Raw genomic sequence first — 22563 nt, 5'->3', positions numbered from 1 at the left:
GTTGTTGTTGTTGTTGTTTAGTCGTTTAGTCGTGTCCGACTCTTCATGACCCCATGGGCCAGAGCACACCAGGCACTCCTGTCTTCCACTGCCTCCCGCAGTTTGGTCAAACTCATGCTGGTAGCTTCGAGAACACTGTCCCACCATCTCGTCCTCTGTCGTCCCCTTCTCCTTGTGCCCTCCCATCTTTCCCAACATCAGGGTCTCTGTGTGTAAATGCCTTCAAATGAATACTGTATAATAGCATAAAGGTCCCAGGCCCTAAGGAAGTCAGACTATCCTCTACCAGGGCCAGGGCCTTTTCAGTGATGGCTCCAACCTGGTGGAATGCTCTGTCCCACAAGACTAGGGCCCTGCAGGACTTGATCTCCTCCCACAGGGCCTGTAAGACAGAGCTATTCCGCCTGGCCTTCAATTTGAATTAGCCTGATCCTCTATTCCCTTTTCTCCTTTCCTCTTCTATGAAGAAACCCTTTCTGGGACCCCACATTTAAATTCTTCCCTGGCCCTTGCTGGCCCTAGTAGGACCAACTTGGCCCTGGTGATCATTTGATGTCTACTGGTTGAGTCCCCTCCCTCCAAAATGACCCCTGAATTTTTGAATTTTATTGATATCGATGCTGCATTTTATGTTGTACTTTATGCTGTTTTATGATTTTTTAAAGTCTCATTTTAATCCATGTTTTATATTTGCTGTTAGCCGCCTAGAACCCGGTTTTTAAACGGGGACGGGCGGGGTATAAATAAAAATTTATTATTATTTATTATTATTATTCAAAGTCTTCTCTGTGGTGATCCCAAGGAGCTGGTCTGAGCCACACCAAGGGTCCATCGCTAACAGATTACCGTCAGAGTCCCCACGCAATTAGTTTGCTTCCAGCAAGCTTAATTATAAATGCATCCCTATTAAATATTTTAGCAGCGCGGTTAAGAAAGATGCTCCCCTTGGTTTTTTAATTTTCCCTCTCCAAAGTGTTTTCGTAAAAAGATTTAGAACCTAAAGGAAAGTTAAGAAATTTTATTTTAATTGGAATACTGTGGTTTTTTTAAAAAAAATGCTATCAGAAAACTGCTACATTTTAATTACAAGGAAATTCAGATGAGAGGGCTCGGAGGAAGCCCAAAATATGTTTATGGGGTAAGAAATCTAAATAATAATTAATTTGTGTTGTTTAGGTGATTAGGTTGTTTAGGTATTTAGGTACCTTGTTTTTTGTTTATCTTGTCTTTTTTCTTTTGTTTTTTCTCTGTTTTTCTTTTGTTGTGATATGTGTTATATCTGTAAGAAACTTAATAAAAATTATTTTTTAAAAAACACAAAGGGTTCCGTTTTCGTGCACCGTGAGGCAAAGCGAACTGAACCTCCGGGGAAGGCTCTGGGCTGAAATGCGAGCTCAGATCTCAATTGGATCCTATACCTTTACACCTTGGAACATGCAGATGGAAGGAGGAGCTGAGAATAGGACTACATCCTATATAGGGTGCACCTGACCATAGGGCGCACCTAGTTTTCAGAGGGGGAAATCAAGGGGGGAAATATGATCCCCCCCCCCAGCTACTATGTGCTGCTCCCAGACTTTCTCCCTGCTTTTGCAGGAGGTGGGCGAATTCCTCCATCTCCCGCAAAAGCCCACAGGAGCCGTGCACCCTTTAAGGAGCGCACAGCTCCTGCAGGCTTTTCGACCAGGAGGGAGAAGGGACTGACATGGCCAGTCAGTCCCTTCTCCCTCCTCGGGGAAAAGCCTCAAAGAAGTCAAGGACACGCCGCCTTCCCGCTGCCCGCCGAGCTTGTGGGGCTGGCGGTGGGGGGAAGCGCTGCTTTCCCCCACCTCCAGCCTCAAAGATCCCTGAAGCCTTTGGAGTGCAGTGGGACCTTGCACTGCGCTCCAAAGGCTTCGGGTTCCTTTTGCTGACCCAAAGCCTTTGGAGCGCAGCGCAAGTTCCCGCTGCACTCCAAAGGCTTGACGCTTCCGGGACAGCCTTTGTGGCCTCTGCAGGGCAGCGGGGTGAAGGCCCCCTGCGGAGGCTTTGCGCAGCCGTCCCCAAGCTAGAACAGCGAGACGGAGCGCTCCGTCTCCCTGTTCTGGCTTTGGGCTTAGCTGCACAGCCTGCATTTGCTCTATAGGACGCACACACATTTCCCCTTAATTTTTGGAGGGGAAAAGGTGCGTCCTATAGAGCGAAAAATACGGTAAGTGGTGGAGAAACTCTGGCCCTTGGGCCTAATCCAATGGACCAGACTCCCTATTTGGCCCTCTGCATGACATCCTATATGATGTCAGGTGTGCTGGGCAGTTCCGGCAGAGGCCAGAACTTCTGCCAGCGCATAAAATCAGCTGACCGTTGGTGGTCGCAACGGGCTGTGCCTTTGCCCACACCACTGGATCTCAAACTGCGCAGGGAAAAGAAAACGGTTCACTAAGATTGAATGTTTCATTATTAAGATACAAAATTACAATCTCAATAATAAAGTTACAAAATGATAACAAGGAAGTCACGCACGGGTGGAGGGAAGACACAGGGCAAGAAATAAGAAATGGATAAATGTGGGTACATAAAGAAATGTGAAAATGTGGGTTTACAAATTCACCTCTACCTCTCAAATCAGAACCAGTGAAGGCGGTGAAGGTCCTGTGTGAGTGTCTGGAGGCAGTTGGAGGATGGATGGCGGCTAACGGATTGAGGCTGAATGCTGACAAGACAGAAGTACTGTTTCGGGGGGACAGGATGTGGGCGGGTGTGGAGGACTCCCTGGTCCTGAAGGGGTAACTATGCCCCTGAAGGACCAGGTGCGCAGCCTGGGAGACATTTTGAATTCACAGCTGTCCATGGAGGCGCAGGTTAATTCTATGTCCAGGGTGGCTGTCTACCAGCTCCATCTGGTACGCAGGCTGAGACCCTCCCTGCCCACAGACTGTCTCACCAGAGTGGTGCATGCTCTGGTTATCTCCCCCTTGGACTACTGCAATGCGCTCTACGTGGGGCTACCTTTGAAGGTGACCCGAAAACTACAACTAATCCAGAATGCGGCAGCTAGACTGGTGACTGGGGGCGGCCGCCAAGACCACATAACACCGGTCCTGAAAGACCTACATTGGCTCCCAGTACGTTTCTGAGCACAATTCAAAGTGTTGGTGCTGACCTTTAAAGCCCTAAACGGCCTCAGTCCAGTATACCTGAAGGAGTGTCTCCACCCCCATCATTCATCCCAGACACTGAGGTCCAGCTCTGAGGGCCTTGTGGCAGTTCTCTCCCTGCAAGAAGTGAGGTTACAGGAAACCAGGCAGAGGGCGTTCTTGGTGGTGGCGCCTGAAGTAGCAGCAGCGAGCGGCAGGCTCAGCTCCGCGCCGGGCGGCTTTCTCCCGGCGCGGAGCTGAGCCTGCCCCCTGTTGCTGCCCAGCGTATTAGGCAACTGGGGTTATAAGACAAATCCCCAAATTGCAGCTGCCAATTTGGGGGGTCGTCTAATACACCCAGTTGCCTAATACGCCAGAATCTATGGTACAGTGGTGCCTCGCAAGACGAAATTAATCCGTTCTGCAAGTTTCTTCTTCTTGCGGATTTTTTCGTCTTGCGAAGCACGGATGCACCCTGGTACTGTATTATAATGGGATAGCGGGCAAAGCACAAAGCGGGTCGCTCTGCAGCAGGAGGAGTTTCCCCAGCCTGGAGGATCTGGTGTCGGGAAGAGGCAAAGACACCCCCTTCCACCTCTCCACGAAAACAGCCCCCCTTCCTCTGTCGCCAAGCCTTGCCGCGTCTTCGCTCGGCCAAACCGCGTCCCACATCAAAGCCCCAGCCCGCTCCTCTCCCTCTCTCTCCATGAGGTGCCAAAGGAAGTTCGAGCCCAGGAACCGAGGGCGGACGCACGAAGCGCCCGGCGCGGACTCTCCCTTGCTCCCCCCGTTACCTTGCGCCATGCCGCCGAGCTCCCCACAGTCTCGGCAGCTGCCCCCGGCTTCTTCCCACCCCCGCAAAGGCGCCTTCGCGGCGGCCCAAGCGCAGTGGATGCCTCCTCCTCCTCCTTTCTCCCGCCTCCTCCTGCCTTCGCACAGTTAGGGCAAAATGGAGCAGCCACGTGGGGAGGGGGAGAGAGAGAGAGAGAGGCAGAGGCAGAGGTGGCACAGAGACCCAGCCAGATCCGCTGGATCCCAGCCCACCTGCCTCCTCTGTGGCCTCTCCAGAAGAGGATCCCTCTGGAAAAGGTAGGTCGCTCCCTGCCAGCCCAGTTCCCGCTTCAAAAGGAAACAAACTCGCAAGTCTTGCGAAGCAAGCCCATAGGGAAATTTGTCTTACGAAGCACCTCAAAAAAACAAAAAACTCTTTCGTCTTGCGAGTTTTTCGTCTTCCGAGGCATTCGTCTTGCGAGGTACCACTGTATTTACCATCTCAAAGGAATAGCCAGGCTACCCAGAAAAGGCAATCAGATAAGGCATTATCAGGTATCCCGGCAGGCAGGAGAGAAGCAACACACTCAAATTTCTGCTGAGGACCACCTCTTTCTCTGATGTATGTAAGATGTTTTTGGGGGGTGGTCTTGAGCTACAGGGCAAGCAATTTCAAAAGTCTATATAAAAGCTTGCGCACCATTGTTCTGCGTTCCTCTCCTCCCTCCCTGCATGGGGGGAATGGGAGACCCTGTTGCAACAGTTTAATAAAGATCAGGCTGCTTTGCTTCTCAATATTCTCTGGTTGGCCTCTATTATTTTCTCCTACCGATAGAAAACCTACATAAGGACTCTATACGGGCTCTTAGATACCCCATAAGGGAAAGAGAACAGTATTTTTTTTATAACACAAGCTGTGGGCTGGACCATGTATCAAGAAGTGTGTTTTTTATGTTTGCTGGTTTATCGTGTTTTTGCATATACAGTGGACACTCGGGTTGCGAACGTGATCCATGCGGTATGCATGTTCGCAACCCGCAGCTTTCACAACCCGCACTGGCGCGTCTGCGCATGCACGGGTTGCAATTCAGCGCATGCGCAAAGCGCAATTTAGCACTTCTGCGCATGTGCAGCCACCGAAACCCGGAAGTAACCCGTTCCGGTACCGTTTCGGCAGTCCGCAACCCGAAAAAACACAACCTGAAGTGGCTGTAACCCGAGGTATGACTGTATTGGAAGCTGCCCAGAATGGTTAGGGCAACCCAGCCAGATCGGCGGGGTATAAATAATAAAAGTAATATTATTATTATGGAGTCACGGCCAAGAAGAAAGAAAGAAGAGTCTACCAACCTTTTGCATCCGGTGTTTTAAGAACAGGCAAACTGGTGGCAAGGAGGGAAGCAGCAGCCACAGAGTCTTCTGGCAGCTGGGAGATTCTGAAAGCTGTCGGTGTTTCTCCCTCCATCACCTTCTCTGGCCCCGCGGCTTGCTGGGTGCTAAAGTCGCCTTGTGTCACAGCTGGAAGAAGCACAGCACCCGCCTCGTGGAAGGATGTTGCTGCCCCAGGAGTAACGCCTGGTGGGTGTGGGGTGGGAAACACAGAAGAAGATAAAATATCTGTTACAGTGGTGCCCCGCAAGACGAATGCCTCGCAAGACGGAAAACTCGCTAGACGAAAGAGTTTTCTGTTTTGGAGGTGCTTCGCAAAACGAATTTCCTATGGGCTTGCTTCGCAAGACGACAATGTCTTGCGAGTTCCTGCTGTGTTTTTTTCCTTCCCCCCTTTTTCTAAGCCGCTAAGCCGCTTATCAGCTGATCCGATCAGCAGATAAGCCGCTAAAAGCCGCTAAAAGCTGCTAATCCGCTAATCCTTCAATGGGCTTGCTTCGCAAGACGAAAAAACCGCTAGACGAAGAGAATCACAGAACGGATTCTTTTCATCTTGCGAGACACCACTGTACTGGACCGACCCATTTAGGGAAAGCCGAATGCATTGAGAGCACCCTTATTCATTCATTCATTCATTCATTCATTCATTTTTTATTCTTTTTAAAATGTATTTGGAAGAAACTGATTTCCTAGGTCCATTCCGGTCGGGGTTTAGGCCCGGTTTTGGCACAGGAACTGTATGATGTGTCCCTGTTAATTCTCCTCAACCTCTCAGTGGCTTTTGATACCATCGACCACGGTATCCTAATGGAACAGCCGTCCGAACTAGGGGTGGGTGACACCATTTTGCAGTGGTTCCAGTCCTACTTGGATAGACATTTCCAGAAGGTAATACTTGGGGTGCAAGTACTCTATTCCGAACTTAAAAATGGAATATGTAGTGCCGGTGGTCAACAAAAGAAGAAGGAGAAGAGGAGTTTGGATTTGATATCCCGCTTTATCACTACCCGAAGGAGTCTCAAAGCGGCTAACAGTCTCCTTTTCACTTCCTTCCCCACAACAAACACTCTGTGAGGTGAGTAAGGCTGAGAGACTTCAGAGAAGTGTGACTAGCCCAAGGTCACCCAGCAGCTGCATGTGGAGGAGCGGGGAAGCGAACCCGGTTCACCAGATTACGAGTCTACCGCTCTTAACCACTACACCACACTGGCTCTCTCACACTGGCTTAAACACTCTCTCAAGGCAAATCTTTAAAAATGTAGTATAAACACAGACAACTGGGAAACACTGGCCTGTGAGTGCTCCAGTTGGAGAACAGCCTTGACCAAAGGTGTCCTGGGCTTTGAAGACACTCGAACTCAGGACGAAAGGGAGAAACGTGCTAAGAGGAAGGCACGCTTGACAAACCCTCACTGTGATCAACTCCTGCCCGGAAACCTATGTCCCCACTGTGGAAGGACGTGTGGATCCAGAATTGGCCTCCACAGTCACTTACGGACTCACTGCTAAAACTGTGTTTATGGAAGACAATCTGACTCGGCTATGGGTGATTGCCAAAGAAGCAGCAGCTTGGGGAGTGCTCTTCAGCTGCATGGAGCCTTCAATGTGGGGTTCTTCCGGGTTCAATTTTATCCCCTATGCACATTGTACAGCAGACAACGTGTGCAAGAAGTTGGCAGCAATTTCTCCCTTTTTTCTTCTTGCAGCAAGTGTTTGCTGACCTAGTTCTCCTGCTGCAGAAACAGCCGTTCATCGCAGGAGCCGATCCGGATATGTTCCAATATCCTCACACCCACATGGTCTCCATTGATCACCCGGCCTCCCCTCCGGAAAGCGAGAGCTAGACAGATGGCAGCGATTGCCATCTCTCCAGCTGCGTCAGAGCCTAGCGTGACCAAGGCTCCCCTGCTGCAATGACACTTTCTCTGGGTTTTTTTCCATTTTTCATTTGGGGACATTTCCATCAAAGCAGCCGGCCGCTGCCAGAACCTGGGCCTGCCCAAACTAGCTCACTGCAGTGGCAAAGAAACAGCCAAAAAACACTGGATTGAGGCTGCAGAAGCTCTGTGCTGCCTGCAGGAAAAATTCCACAGCGGCAGCAGTTGCTCCAGAATGCAGAGCCTGAAGGTCAAAAAAATCTCCTCCTCCTCCCGCTGCCAGACCAGCATCTGATTGTGGCAGCCGGCTAAAAGTGCAAACTTGCCAGAATTTTGAAAGCTCCCCTGCCTCTTCTTTGGGAATCAGGGGGATGAAACTTTAGGGGAAGCAAAATATATGCCCTGGCAATCCTATTTACCGGTCTCTGTTTCCTGCAAGGGCGTCAGGAATCCTGGGAGCTGTAGAATGTAAACCTAACACCACTTATCCTTTGTTGTGTAGTCGTTTAGTCATTTCCGCCTCTTCGTGACCCCCTGGACCAGAGCACACCAGGTACTTCTGTCTTCCACTGCCTCCCGCAGTTTGGTCAAACTCATGTTCGTAGCTTCGAGACCACTGTCCCACCATCTCATCCTCTGTCATCCCCTTCTCCTTGTGCCCTCCATCTTTCCCAGCATCAGGGTCTTTTCCACGGAGTCTTCTCTTCTCATGAGGTGGCCAGAGTATTCGAGCCTCAGTTTCAGGATCTGTCCTTCCAGTGAGCACTCAGGGCTGATTTCTTTAAGAATGAAGAGGTTTGATCTTCTTACAGTCCATGGGACTCTCAAGAGTCTCCTCCAGCACCATAATTCAAAAGCATCCATTCTTCGGCGATCAGCCTTCCTTATGGTCCAGCTCTCACGTCCATACATCACGACTGGGAAAACCATAGCTTTCACTATAAGGATCTTTGTTGGCCAGGTGATGTCTCTGCTTTTTAAGATGCTGTCTAGGTTTGTCATTGCTTTTCTCCCAAGAAGCAGGCGTCTTTTAATTTCGTGGCTGCTGTCACCATCTGCAGTGACCATGGAGCCCAAGAAAGTAAAATCTCTCACTGCCTCCATTTCTTCCCCTTCTATTTGCCAGGAGGTGATGGGCCCAGTGGCCATGATCTTCGTTTTTTTGATGTTGAGCTTCAAACATCAAACATCACTTATCCTACTCTCAACAAATTCAGCAAGAGTGGCTTCTGAATAGGCATGGTTCGGCTTCCAGTATAAGTAAGCTAAGATTTATTTATTTGTTTAGTTTTTCATTCCAATTTCCCTCCAAGTAGCTCTGGGTGCTGTGCATAATTTTCTTCCCTCCCTCCCCATTTTTATTCTCACAACAACCCTGTGAGGTAGATCAGGCTAAGAGTCAGTGACTGGCCCTTAGGTCACCCAGTGGCTGAGGGGGGAGGATTTGAACCCTGGTCTCCCAGGTCTTAGTCCGACAGTCAAACCACAACCATTCACTGAGCACTCACTGCAGTTCCAGGGCTCGGTTTTTAGTGTTACAGGAATTTAAGTATAGGTTGGGGGGGGGGGTTGCCCCTCCAGCAGATATCATTCACATGCAGCCCACTACCAAAACCAGCACAATCGCTTTTGTGACTTGTGTGATTTGTCCCCACAAAACACTGCATCACAGTTTCTTCCTATCTATTCAGAGGGCCTTTGCTGCACAATACCAAATGTAAGTATTCACTGATAAATGTACAGTGGTACCTCGCAAGACGAACGCCTCGCAAGACGGAAAACCCGCAAGACGAAAGGGTTTTCTGTTTTGGAGGCGCTTCGCAAGACAAATTTCCCTATGGGCTTGCTTCGCAAGACGACAGCCCATAGGGAAATATCCGGGACAGCGGGGAAGTGCAGCGCGTCTTCCCCACTGTCCTCTGACCTCCTCCGAAGCCGGGCGGTGGGGCGGGAACGCCTCCTCCCGCCGCCGCCCGGCTTCGGAACGCTGCTCCGAAGCCGGGCGGGGGGGCGGGAACACCTTCTGAAGGCGGGCGGGGGGCGAAAGTCTTTGTCCCCCCTGCCTGCCTTCCCAGGGGCTTTTAAATCGCCCCGGACAGCGGACCTGGTCTGAAGGCGGTTTCCTTAGGAACGCATTAATTGATTTTCAATGCATTCCTATGGGAAACCGTGCATCGCAAGACGAAAAACTCGCAAGACGAAGAGACTTGCGGAACAAATTAATTTCGTCTTGCGAGGCACCACTGTATCTATGTACTGGCTCACTGGGAAAACTTCAGAAATTCATATACAGTGGTACCTCTGGTTGCAAACAGGATCCATTCCAGAGGCCCATTCGCAACCTGAAAGGAACGCAACCCACATCTGCGGGTGCGCAGGTCGCCGCTTCTGCGCATGCATGTGACGTCATTGTGAGCACATGCGCAAGCGCCGAAACCCGGAAGTAACCCTTTCCGGTACTTCTGGCTCGCTGTGGGACGTAACCTGAAAACATTCAACCTGAAGCAAACATAACATGAGGTATGACTGTAGACAAGTGAGGTCAGCTACTCAGCAGGCCCTCTGCCTGAGTGATAATTCCTGGCATCCTGATACCTGAGTGCCATTCCAGAAATAACAAACCCAGGTGAAGACAAAAGGGTGTGATTCACTTGGCTGGGAAACAGGGAAATGTAAATATATATTTTTTGTTACACTTGATGGGTGTTTGGTGGAGGGCAAGGGGAACCATGGGGCAGAGTCCAGGATGCTCAGATTACTGCCACCAGACCTCCCCTTTCATGATGTAACCGTGATGTATGAGTGATGTAGTTGGGGGGGTGTAACATGGGGATTAGCAGCTAATAAAAGTTTGGGTTCTCTTTTGTTCAGGGCTTCCATCTTGTTCCACCTTGTGGCAGGTGGGAGTCCTGTTACGACAGTCTTCAATCAAGACCAAGCCTACTGGCTGCTGTTTTGCTCTGGTATTCCTGGTTGGTGTCCTTGTTTTTTGTCCAAGGGAGCCCTCAGATTTCTCCGTTAACATTAGTCTGTGTCAACATGACATTATCCAAAATGCATACATCTCAATTGGCTGATGTGTTGATTCGCCAACCAGCTTCACACCAATTGGAGTCCTTAAACCTAATTCATCTCAAGCCAAGGTGCGAACACCTTTCAGTAGGATAAACAGCATCCCTGCCCTGTCAACACTCTCTGGAATGCACAGAAATGAATCTGCTAGGGATAACAGACACAGGTATAGCAAGAGAAGATCAGAAAATATTCCTCTATGCCACAGGAGCGGCAAGGATCCTAACACTGGCAAAAAGAAACTATGCCAACAAAAAAGGAATGGCAAGACAAACTGTTAGAGTATACTGAACTGGCTAGATTAACGAGGCAATTAGAGATCACACTAGACAAGAGTTTCAAAAAGCATGGGGAAAATGCAGAGAATACTTCACAAAACAGTGCCCTAAAATACATACCTGGACTTGTTTTGATTAATGTCTGCAGGAGACTTTGTGGATATTTAAGCTATAATTATAAAAAACTTAATGATTATGCATAAAGGAAACAGCTTATAAGAAGTAAATAAGGAAGCCAGATACAGGATAAAGGAAGTCTTCTATTTGGTTGTTTGTATTGTTGTATGTTATGCTCCCTGCATGTTATGTTCACGTTTAATGAGGGTGGGTTTGTGTATTGGGGGGGTGGGGGGTTGTGTTATGTTGTAAATAAAATTCCTGAAGGGCCAGGAGATTCCATACAAAAAGAAAAAAGAAAGAAATGAATCCGATACTAATGAAGCTGTGCTGATGTGAGCAGAAAGGAGATGTGAAAAACACACACACATAAAAAATAAGAGCCCAGCAACTTACCCGTTGAAGGCAGTAATGCGAACACACCCTCTATTGAGCAATCTGGGCCAATGAATGAGCGAATGCTGCCAGCAACAGTGTTATAATACAGGTCAAATACCAAAGAGCCCAGATTCACAGGATATCTGGGACACCAAAGCAAACGTCTTGGCTCTGGTGCCAGACCTCAGCCAGCAAACAGGGAATGGAATCAAGGAAGAGGCTCAAAGAAGATAAAATCTCTTCTGATCATTTTGGGCAGATAAGGGACACAGAGTAAGGAAGGTTTATTTTTTCATTTCATAAAATTTATATGCCACTTGACTGTAAAAAAATCAAACAAACCCTCAAAGTGGCTTACAAAACAGATAGAACAATAAAATCAACCAGAATTTTATATTTTTAAAAAAACTACAATAGACTAAAAACAGATTAAAACACGTGTCAGCTTTCGCAAAATCTAGGCAGGCTTCCTAAACAAAAACATTGTTAACAGGCATCGGAAAGGGCACACTGAAGACACCTCCTTGCAGTGGCGTAGCGTGGGTTGTCAGCACCCGGGGCAAGGCAAGTAATTTGCGCCCCCTAACCCGTGGATTTGTGCCCCCTAACCCTAACCCCCAGATGTTGCGCCCGGTGCGGCCGGGCCCCCCCCCTGCACCCCCCACGCTACGCCACTGCCTCCTTGATATCAACAGGCAGGGAATTCCAAAGTGCAGGTAAAAAAAAAGGTAAAGGACCCCTGGATGGTTAAGTCCAGTCAAAGGTGACTATGGGGTTGCAGCGCTCATCTCGCTATTCAAGCCGAGGGAGCCGGCGTTTGTCCGCAGACAGCTTTCCAAGTCATGTGGCCAGCAGGACTAAACTGCTTCTGTCACAACGGGACACCGTGACGGAAACCAGAGCACACGGAAACACCGTTTACCTTCCCGCCAGAGAGGTACCTATTTATCTACTTGCACTGGTGTGCTTTTGAACTGCTAGATTGGCAGGAGCTGGCGCAGAGCAATGGGAGCTCACCCTGTCGCAGGGATTCGAACTGCTGACCTTCTGATCAGCAAGCTGAAGAGGCCCAGTGATTTAGACCACAGTGCCACCCAAGGAGGTGATCTCATTGCCTGATGGCAATGTAGGCCAAGTCCTCTCGCGCCAATGGCTCTTTATTCCAAGCCATTCTTGAAAAAAGGAACTGCCAAGGAGGAGGAGTGTGGTGTAATGGTTAGAGTGCTAGATGAGGACCTGGAAGGCCAGGATTCAAATCCCACCCCCTTGGCCATGAAAGTCACTGGGCAACCTCAGGCCAGTAACCGCCGCTCAGCATAACCCATCCCAATGGACTGGTGTGAGGATAAAATGGGGAGGGGGGCAGGATTGTGTATGCCCTCTTGAGCAGCTTGAAGGGAAGGCGGGATAGGGTAAAGGTAAAGATAAAGGGACCCCTGACCATTAGGTCCAGTCGTGGCTGACTCTGGGGTTGCGGTGCTCATCTCGCTTTATTGGCCGAGGGAGCCGGCATACAGCTTCCGGGTCATAGGGACGCATACCAAATAAACTGAAAGCAAAAGGAGGAATTTACCTCTTGATGAATCTCTCGGGGTTTGGAAGACATCTGATTTGGTCGCGTCCGTCGTAGCGGTGGTCTCTGCGACGGATCTGGAACGGGAAGTGGCAACGAGGTCTCCATTTTCCACTGAGCTCCCAGAGGGGGCTGCAGCTTTCGCTGACGGGTCAGCGACATGGGCAGGATCCGTGCTGGCAGAGGGCGAGGTGGGCTCCCCGCTTGCCGCGGACGCCAGGCCCAACCCGGTCTGAACATTCTCGCTTCCTTTCACTGCGGCTGCCGATAATCTCGGCGACAGAGCCTTCTTCACATCGTCTTCCTCTTCCTCTCCACCCACAGCGGGATAAAGGTCCGCCACGGGTCCCAGGGCACCCACCCGACTGGCGGGCACAAATTTTGTATCATCCCAGTCATCGCTTTGCGGTGTGACAGTCTCCGCAGCACTAGGAACGCCTTTCAAGAGCTCCCGATCCGTGGAGATCCCCTTTTGCAAACCCGAGGCGGCATCAGTCGGAGCCAAGACAGGACCCTCTGTGCCGCTCAAAACCGAGGGGTCGTCTCTGTCCGGCCCTTGCTCAGAATCAACGTATTGACCTGCTGGAGGGGAAGGAGTCACGGAGCGGCCGCTGGCTATCGTTTTGGAAATGGGCGCTGCTTCTGTGGCCGGTCGATATGTGGCGCTTCTGCCTCCTTCCAAGACGCCTGGCGCGAAAACATCCACCGTTGACGCAAGCCCGTCTCCTGCCCCACCACCCTCCACCAGCTCTCCTGCGGTGGTGCTGAGCCCATCACCCCTGGCGTTCGGGTCTGGAGCTGTCACAACCGGGGCAAGCAGGCCTTCGCTTTGCCCGTTGCTCCCCAGTTCTTTACTGGGCACACTGGGGTCCAACTGCTGCTCGCTGCCACCCACCTCTGAGGTTGAGGCAGTGGCGTCAACATCCAAACCCTGGCGCCCTGAAGGACTTTGAGCATCCAGGCTGGTTGGCAGCGTGGCTTTCATGGTGGTGGCGGTGTTTAACAGCTCCCCGGCCAGCTCGGCTGTGGCACCTTCGTAGAGGTTTCCGGAAGCCGCACTGCCGGCTGCTTGCGCAGGTGAGCTGAAGGGGCTTTCTGGACCCGGGACGCTCACGTTTCCGGGGTCTTCCGGAAAGGCCTGGCGTAGTTGTCTCGCGGGCCGCCCCTCCGCCTCCCAGAAAGCGAGGCATTGCGGGCTGCAGGAGCTGAGCAGGATGAGGCAGAGGGAGAGGCAGACGGGGAAACCCATTGGATGAGGGCCCATTCCGGCGGAGCGCCGTGCGGGGGAACGAGGAGAGCAAGCGGTGCCGGGGAGCAAGACCTGTAAGCAAGAAGCAAAAGAGAGCTCTCAGTTCAGTTAAGCTCTTGAAATAAAAAATTTAAGGTCTTATACATATAATAGGTAAAAGTAAAGGGACCCCTGACCATTAGGTCCAGTCGTGGCCAGCTATGGGGTTACGGCGCTCATCTCGCTTTATTGGCCGAGGGAGCCGGCGTACAGCTTCCGGGTCATGTGGCCAGCATGACTAAGCCGCTTCTGGCGAACCAGAGCAGCGCACGGAAACGCCGTTTACCTTCCCGCCGGAGCGGTACCTATTTATCTACTTGCACTTTGATGTGCTTTCGAACTGCTAGGTTGGCAGGAGCAGGGGCTGAACAACGGGAGCTCACTCCTCCGCGGGGATTCGAACCACCGACCTTCTGATCGGCAAGTCCTAGGCTCTGTGGTTTAACCCACAGCGCCACCCGCGTCCCTATATACATATCATAAATGTTCATAAATGTACCAAGCAAACACGTACATAAATATATAAACCACATGTCTGAAGCAGCACAGGAAAAGAGCCCTGAAACCATTTTGACTCCCAAACTGACCACCCCCTCCCAATGCCTCACTTTCTCAAAACAATGTCCAACATCAAAGAAGGTACCCAGCACTATCAATTTACCCCCCGATCGATTAGGACATTAAAGGCTGTTCTCATGCCATCAAAGAAGGTAACAAGAGATAAGAAGGGAAAGGAACCGAGGCAGGAAGGGCAACCATGTTAGATCACAAGCTCCTCGAAATACCATTTACCGTATTTCTCGCTCCATAAGATGCACCAGACCACAAGACGCACCTAGTTTTGGGAGGAGGAAAACAAGAAAAAAAAATCTGAATCTCAGAAGCCAGAAGAGCAAGAGGGATCGCTGCGCAGTGAATGCAGCAACCCTCTTGCTGTTCTGGCTTCTGGGATAGCTGCGCAGCCTGCATTCGCTCCATAAGACGCACACACATTCCCCCTTACTTTTTAGGAGGGAAAAAGTGAGTCTTATAGAGCAAAAAATATCTTCCAGATAGATTGCCCACATAGACTCATTGAATCAGAGTTGGAAGGGACCCTGAGGATCATCTAGTCCAACCCTCTGCAATGCAGGAATACAGGGATCGAACCTGCAACCTTGGCATGATCAGCACTATGTTCTTAAGTTCTCAGTTTAATTTGAAACCGCCAACTCACAAGTGTAATAAACGAAAATCTGCCCTTATTCCCTTAAGGGACACAAGAGCCCTTATAGAGTCCTTTTCAGGTTCGGCACCTGCTAGAAACATTTTTGTTTAGGCTGCCTTCCCAGACAAAGAATGCAGCCATGAGTTTTTAATCTGGCTTTTAGCTTCTGGCTTGATTTTAATAAAAATAAACAAATGTTTCAGATATTTGTTTTTAACTGCTTTTACTGATATTTTAGAAAAGCAATGACAAACCTAGACAGCATCTTAAAAAGTAGAGACATCACCTTGCCAACAAAGGTCCGTATAGTAAAAGCTATGGTTTTCCCAGTAGTGATGTATGGAAGTGAGAGCTGGACCGTAAAGAAGGCTGATCGCCAAAGAATGGATGCTTTTGAATTATGGTGCTGGAGGAGACTCTGGAGAGTCCCATGGACTGCAAGAAGAACAAACCTCTCCATTCTGAAGGAAATCAGCCCTGAGTGCTCACTGGAAGGACAGATCCTGAAGCTGAGGCTCCAAGACTTTGGCCACCTCATGAGAAGAGAAGACTCCCTGGAAAAGACCCTGAAGTTGGGAAAGATGGAGGGCATAAGGAGAAGGGGACGGCAGAGGACGAGATGGTTGGACAGTGTTCTCGAAGCTACCAGCATGAGTTTGACCAAACTGCGGGAGGCAGTGGAAGACAGGAGTGGGTGGCGTGCTCTGGTCCAGGGGGTCACGAAGAGTCGGACACGACTAAATGACTAAACAACAAGACTGATATTTTTACTGTTTTCGTATGCCGCTTAGAAATAAAATAAATCCCACTGCTAAGAATATATTGACACACATTTCAGACTCCTGCTTCCATTAACCCTGCTGAGCATGGCCTAATATTTAAGGCCCAATACAGTTCAGATATGCCACCCAAAGGATGCAGATTTGGAAGCTGGGATAAAGGTTTGGCCGCCATTTGTCGGAACTAGGTGCCCATGATGATCGCAGATGCTTGCTCTGCTCATCGCAAACACCTCCATCCCTGAAGTTCAAGGAACATGACAGCCTGCTGGCAGGCTTGATGGAGAGAACTGCAAGCAGCTGGCAGCTGTCATCTCTCAACCCGCCACCCTGTGGTGCCAGGCTCAGTCAGGGACACTGGTAGGTGCAGCGATTAAAGCATCCCAACCGTGCTTCGCTACAATACTTTCGCCCTTAATCCAGGGTCAGCTGCTTTGCAAAGGGGTGAGAGGTGGGAGAAATTTAAATGCAAACATACGAAGAAGGTGCATCTCCTCCATAAAAAGAAAAATAGGAAATCTCCTTGCATGTGGAAAACTAGCACATCAGGGAGAAGGTCAGGCCAAGACACTTCTCCAGGAGAGGCTAGCTTTCTATGTGCAAGGGACTTTTCTACTTCACAAGACACTCAGTTGTGGCCTTAGACCGGCAATTTCTGTTTCATTGAAAGTATACTGCACTGCTTTTGTTGGGAATTGTTTTGTTTTATTTTTTTAATAATCCATCAACTCTTTTATTAGGTTTTCTGTTGTATTATTATAAACTCGCAACCCTTACTGGTACCTTACGGCGAATGGCAGGTAAGTAATCTTATAAACAGGCAAGTTAATAATGATAATTTCTCCTGCATATCAGATTTCTACAGACTGAAGAGGACTGTGCCATTCTGTTCTAGACTGAACCATACAAACAAGCCCTTTAAATTACTGCCTGAATGTTTATTATCATATTATGTTATGTTATTATCATATATTTATTTATACCCCATCTTCTCCCCTGACAGCATCTCAAGGCAGCTGACAGATAAAATCAGAACAGCTAAAAACATGGAAATAATAATAATAATTTTAAAAAAGAAATCAAACATTAATAGAAATTTAAACTATATCTGTTCTGCCTTCACTGTCTCCAACCATGGGGGTAGAACATATTGATCTGAAACTATTTAAAACAAAACAAAGACATCTCTCTGCACACAAAAGCAGGTCAGCTTGTTTGGCAATCGTCTTCCTTAGTGATTTCTAATTAGAAAAGGATGGAGACAAGTATATTGTATAAACCAGCAGATCAATAATACCCAGCGGCACAAGTCCGTCTTCCCTCAAGGAAAGCTGATCATTTCCACACTCCGGCTCAGGGCTCCCCAGTTAAGGGTGTTTGGAGACCGCAGACGAGGCAAAAGGTCTTCGTAAGTGGAACGAAAAGCTCAGTTATAATAATAATAGTAATAATAATAATAATAATTTATTATTTATACCCCGCACATCTGGCTGGGTTTCCCCAGCCACTCTGGGAGGCTTCCAACAAAACACTAAAATACAATAATCTATTAAACATTAAAAGCTTCCCTAAACAGGGCTGCCTTTCAATGTCTTCTAAAATTTTGGTAGTTATTTTTCTCTTGACATCTGGTGGGAGGGCGCTCCACAGGCTGGGTGCCACTACCAAGAAGGCCCTCTGCCTGGTTCCCTGTAACTTGGCTTCTTGCAGCGAGGGAACCGCCAGAAGGCCCTCGGCGCTGGACCTCAGTGTCCGGACAGAACATTGGGGGTGGAGACGCTCCTTCAGGTATACTGGGCCGAGGCCATTTAGGGCTTTAAAGGTCAGCAAAACACTTTGAATTGTGCTAGGAAATGTACTGGGAGCCAGTGTAGGTCTTTCAAGACCAGTGTTATATGGTCTCGGCGGCCGCTCCCAGTCACCAGTCTAGCTGCCACATTTTGGATTAGTTGTAGTTTCTGGGTCACCTTCAAAGGTAGCCCCACGTGGAGCGCATTGCAGTAGTCCAAGTGAGAGATAACCAGAGCATGCACCTCTCTGGCCAGACAGTCTGCAAAGCAGCCTTGGAAAGCTGCCGTTCTGAGCTGATAGCAGGAGCTGAGTGTGCTTAACCCCTTTCTGATGGAATAAAAATATTAAGGTCTTTTATATATATATATATAATAAATATTCATAAATGTACCAACCAAGCGCATACGTAGATGTGTGGACCACATGTCTGGAGCAGCACAGGAGGACCGCCCTGAAACCATTTTCACTTCCAAACTGACCAAATGTTTTCTCTGCAAGGAGGGAGGAGATGGGGGAGCCTCCCCATTGTCTTTTTGCTCACAAATCCTGTCTTAAGGGTATGTCTGTGTATGAATATGGTGAGCCTGTGACCTGGCTCAGAAACTAAGTATTTGTCATTACAAAAGACTGGCCAGGCTCCCCAGGGGATCCAATCAAGTAAGCATTAACAGGTAACCTGCCAGAAAGGAGGCAAACAACGCACTCAGGTTTCTGTTGTAGACCGCCCCTTCTGTGATGTAGGTATGATGTATCGGGAGGGTGGTCTTGGACTCCAGCGCGGGCAATTTAAAATGTCTATATAAGGGCGGACACACCTTGGTTCTGGGTCTCTCCTCCTTCTCCTGCGTGTGGGGGGAGCACCCTGTTGCAAGAGCTTTAATAAAGATCAGGCTTGCTAGCTGCTTTGCTTCTCAATATTCTCTGGTTGGCCTCTGTTATTTTCTCCGACCGATGGAGAACCTGCAAAGAACTCAATAAGGGCTCTTGTGTCCCCCATAAGGGAATAAGGGCAGATTTACGTTTATTACACTGGTAAGCTATTTTGATACACAAAATCTCCCTCCCCGGGACATATCCACTCCCCCTGCACAATTACAAGTTGAATAAGCAGCTAGAATGTATTCTGATGTATTACGGTATTTTAATATTTTGTTGGAAGCTGCCCAGAGTGGCTGAGGAAGCCCAGTCAGATGGACAGGGTATAAATAAATAAATAAATAAATAAATAAATAAATAAATAAATAAATAAATAAAATAATAATAATAATAATATTCCCAGCAGCAGGGAATGATATTGGGAGGGGAGTTATTTGACCAGAAATGAATGGCGGGGAGAAAATTTAAGCAGCTCCACATGCACACAAACAGACAAACACACACGCTGTTTCTCACTTTAAAACTGCAGCCTCCCCAGATTGCTTTTCTATTTATTTCTTTTTAAAGGAATCATTACACGATTTGAAGTTTTGCTCCCGGCCTCACAGGAAGCAAAATGTTTATCACTCAAAAAGAGGGGTTCTTTGAATCCCGGATAATCAATGCATCGCAACAGCAAGGCAATACAACAATGCTATGTTTTTTTTCAGGGCATGGAGACACTGAGCGTTTGGGGACTTTGCCTCCTTTGAGAGTAAATCAACAACACTTGTAATAAGCTACGTGAACCAGCGGAGGGGCAACGGATCAAAAGGAAACCTGCTACTCCTCACCGATTCCTCCTTTCTTCATAACTACCGTATTTTTCGTCCCATAGGACGCTCCGTCCCATAGGACGCACCTAGTTTTTTGGGGGGAAATAAAGGGGGGAAATTCCTTTATTCCCAAAAGCAGGTTGGGGAAACCGAACCAGGTTGAGGAACAGCGGGATGGCGGCGCTGCGCCTCCCTGCTGTCCCCCGAGCTTGTGGGGCTGGCCCATGTCTGCCCAGCGCGAGGGGTGCGCTGCTTCAGGGCGCCCCGTCCGCCGGGCGGCAGGCTGCTATCCGCAGCCTAGACATCCCTGCGGGACCTCCCACAGGGCTGCCTAGGCTGCGGATGTCTTCCTGAAGCCTGGAGGGCGAGAGGGGTCGGTGCGCACCGACCCCTCTCGCTCTCCAAGCTTCAACAAAAGCCTGCATTCGCCCCATAGGACGCACCCAGATTTCCCCTTCATTTTTGGAGGGGAAAAAGTGCGTCCTATAGGGCGAAAAATACGGTACTTGTTGGTGAAGCAATTCGCTTCCTTTACTTCGCTTCCTCCTGCTTCTTCTCTAAGCCAGTCGATGTCACAGGCATGTCCAGAGTTTGTTTTGGGGGCCTAATCCGGCCCGCCGGTCTGTATAATCTGGTCCATGTGTCAGTTTATTCCTCAACAACTTTGGGGTAAAATCATAAAAAAAGCTCAACAACTTTAATCCTAAAAAAAGTAAACAACTTTGGTTGGCCCTCGTGGCCCTTCACTTCATCAAGTCTGGCCCTCTTTGAAAAAAGTTTGGACACCACTGAGCTAGCATATGTTTGTGTTAACTTCTTTGCCCTGCCTTGACCACATGTGAAAACCTATGTACTGAGTTGAATAGGATCCAAAATGCAGCAATCTGATTGGCCCTAGAACAATAGGATCCAAAATGCAGCAGTCTGATTGGCCCTAGAACAATAGGATCCAGAATGCAGCAGTCTGATTGGCCCTAGAACAATAGGATCCAGAATGCAGCAGTCTGATTGGCCCTAGAACAATAGGATCCAGAATGCAGCAGTCTGATTGGCCCTAGAACAATAGGATCCAGAATGCAGCAGTCTGATTGGCCCTAGAACAATAGGATCCAGAATGCAGCAGTCTGATTGGCCCTAGAACAATAGGATCCAGAATGCAGCAGTCTGATTGGCCCTAGAACAATAGGATCCAGAATGCAGCAGTCTGATTGGTCTGCAGGAGCCACCCAATCCAGCTCCAGGTGGAAGTGAATCCACAACCTGATTGGCCTACAGGAGAATCCCGGAATTAGCCAATCACGTGCAGCCCATTGTGTAAATAATGTATATAAAGCAGATAATATATAATGTATATAAAGCCGGGAACTTTCATTCCTCCTCACCACTAGGAGCTGAATAAAAAGCATGAAATCCACTCTCGACTCCGAGTATATTTCACTATGCATAAAAATGTCTTTCTTTGCTAAGAGCAATAAACTACAAGGTTTCTTTAATCGTTCCAGACAGCAGTCTTACCAGACTATTTTTTTTCTTGCACGGCACTGTATTGTATTTACCAACTTGTGATATCCTGAGACTGACAAAAGTTCCTCACCTCTTCAGATTAATGTTCTGTTTGAACAAAGAGAGTCCAGCTCAGGTCTCCAGTCAGACACAAACCTTCCCTGAGTGAAATCGGGGGAATTAAGCCCCATCTGCTCTATGCATCTAAAAGCAACTTTAAACAGTCATGGCTTTCCCTTGCCCCAAAGAATCCTGGGAATTGTAGTTTATTAAGGGTGTCGGGGGTTGCTTGGAGACCCCTTCATTGCCCTCTCAGAGCTCCAATTCCCCGAGTTCCCTGGGAAGCCACTCTGGGAATCATAGCTGTGTGAAGGAAACAAAGGGATTTCCTAACAACTCTCAGCACCCTTAACAAACTACAGTTCCCAGGATTCTTGGGGGGGGGGGAGCCATGGCTGTTTAAAGTTGTGTTACACTGCTCTAAATGTACAGTGGTGCCTCGCAAGACGAAATTAATTCGTTCCGCAAGTTTTTTCTTCTTGCGAGTATTTCGTCTTGCGAAGCACGGTTTCCCATAGGAATGCATTGAAAATCAATCAATGCGTTCCTATGGAGACCATCCGGGGACAGAGGGGAAGCGCCGCGCGCCTTCCCCTCTGTCCCCGGACCTGTTTTAAAACAAGGGGCGGCGGGGAGAAGATTGCTTCTCCCCGTTGCCTGCCCCGCAATCTCCCTAAAGCAAGGGAAGGGGCAGCGGGGAGAATCGCTTCTCCCCGTTGCCGCCCCTTGGTTCAAAAGGGGTCCGGGGAGAGAGGGGAAGGCGCGTGTGCCTTCCCTTCTGTCCCCTCTTTTGAAGCAAGGGGCGGAGGGGAGAAGATCGCTTCTCCCCGTTGCCGCCCCTTGGTTCAAAAGGAGTCCGGGAAGAGAGGGGCAGCGCCTTCCCCTCTGTCCCCGGAGATTGCGGGGCTGGCAACGGGGAGAAGCGATCTTCTCCCCGCCGCCCCTTGCTTCAAAAGAGGTCCGGGGACAGCGGGGAAGACGCGCTGCGCTTCCCTGCTATCCCCGGAGCTTGCGGGGCAAGCTTCGTTTTGCGAAGCAAGCCCATAGGGAAATGCGTCTTGCGAAGCAGCTAAGAAAACGAAAAACTCCTTCGTCTAGCGAGTTTTTCGTCTTCCGAGGTGTTCGTCTTGCGGGGTACCACTGTATGGAGAAGATGGGGCCTACTTTGCTAGGTAGCTTTACTGTTCAGCCTAGTCCGCTTCGCAGGGTTGCTGAGAAGATAATATGGCATCAACCTCCACAATTTGGACACCTTGAAGAAAAAGCAGGAAATTAGCGTGATCAAGAAGTATGCAGTATGAAACTAATTTCATACCCCGCAAGTGCTGTGCAAAAAAACCAGGGCGTCCTGCATGAAAACAAGATGGCCATTTTGGGTGCTGCGATTTTGTGTTATTTTGTGCCTAGATCTCGCCTGGGAAAAAGAGCTCTTTTTCAGGGCTGCAATCTTATGTTTTGGGGGTGGAGATACTCCTTCAGGTATACTGGGCCGAGGCCGTTTAGGGCTTTAAAGGTCAGCACCAACACTTTGAATTGTGCTCGGAAACGTACTGGGAGCCAATGTAGGTCTTTCAAGACCGGTGTTATGTGGTCTTGGCAGCCACCCCCAGTCACCAGTCTAGCTGCCGCATTCTGGATTAGTTGTAGTTTCCGGGTCACTTTCAAAGGTAGCC

The 22563-nt window shown here is 49.1% G+C and overlaps 2 protein-coding genes across 5 annotated transcripts in view; one reads left to right on the top strand and one right to left on the bottom strand.

Annotated features, from left to right (window-relative positions):
* The window catches only part of TBPL2 (TATA-box binding protein like 2), a 100419-nt gene that overhangs the window by 32995 nt on the left and 44861 nt on the right, over positions 1–22563 (top strand). The gene's annotated exons all lie outside the window — the stretch shown is intronic.
* The window catches only part of ARMH4 (armadillo like helical domain containing 4), a 56046-nt gene that overhangs the window by 31679 nt on the left and 1804 nt on the right, over positions 1–22563 (bottom strand). For 3 of the 4 annotated variants that reach the window (XM_083515044.1, XM_083515042.1, XM_083515041.1), the window contains exons 2-3: positions 12572–13892; positions 5238–5462 (exon numbers count right to left, since the gene is read on the bottom strand). In XM_083515044.1, coding sequence (XP_083371170.1) covers positions 5238–5462; positions 12572–13892 — 1546 coding nt within the window. The remainder of the gene's footprint in view (positions 1–5237; positions 5463–12571; positions 13893–22563) is intronic. The other variant, XM_083515043.1, reaches the window with a different exon arrangement.

This window comes from Podarcis liolepis (assembly GCF_965112155.1).
Source record: "Podarcis liolepis genome assembly, chromosome: 1".
NCBI lineage: Eukaryota > Metazoa > Chordata > Lepidosauria > Squamata > Lacertidae > Podarcis > Podarcis liolepis.
Note: the sequence above shows the minus strand (reverse complement) of the source record. Positions and strands in the feature narration are given on the sequence as shown.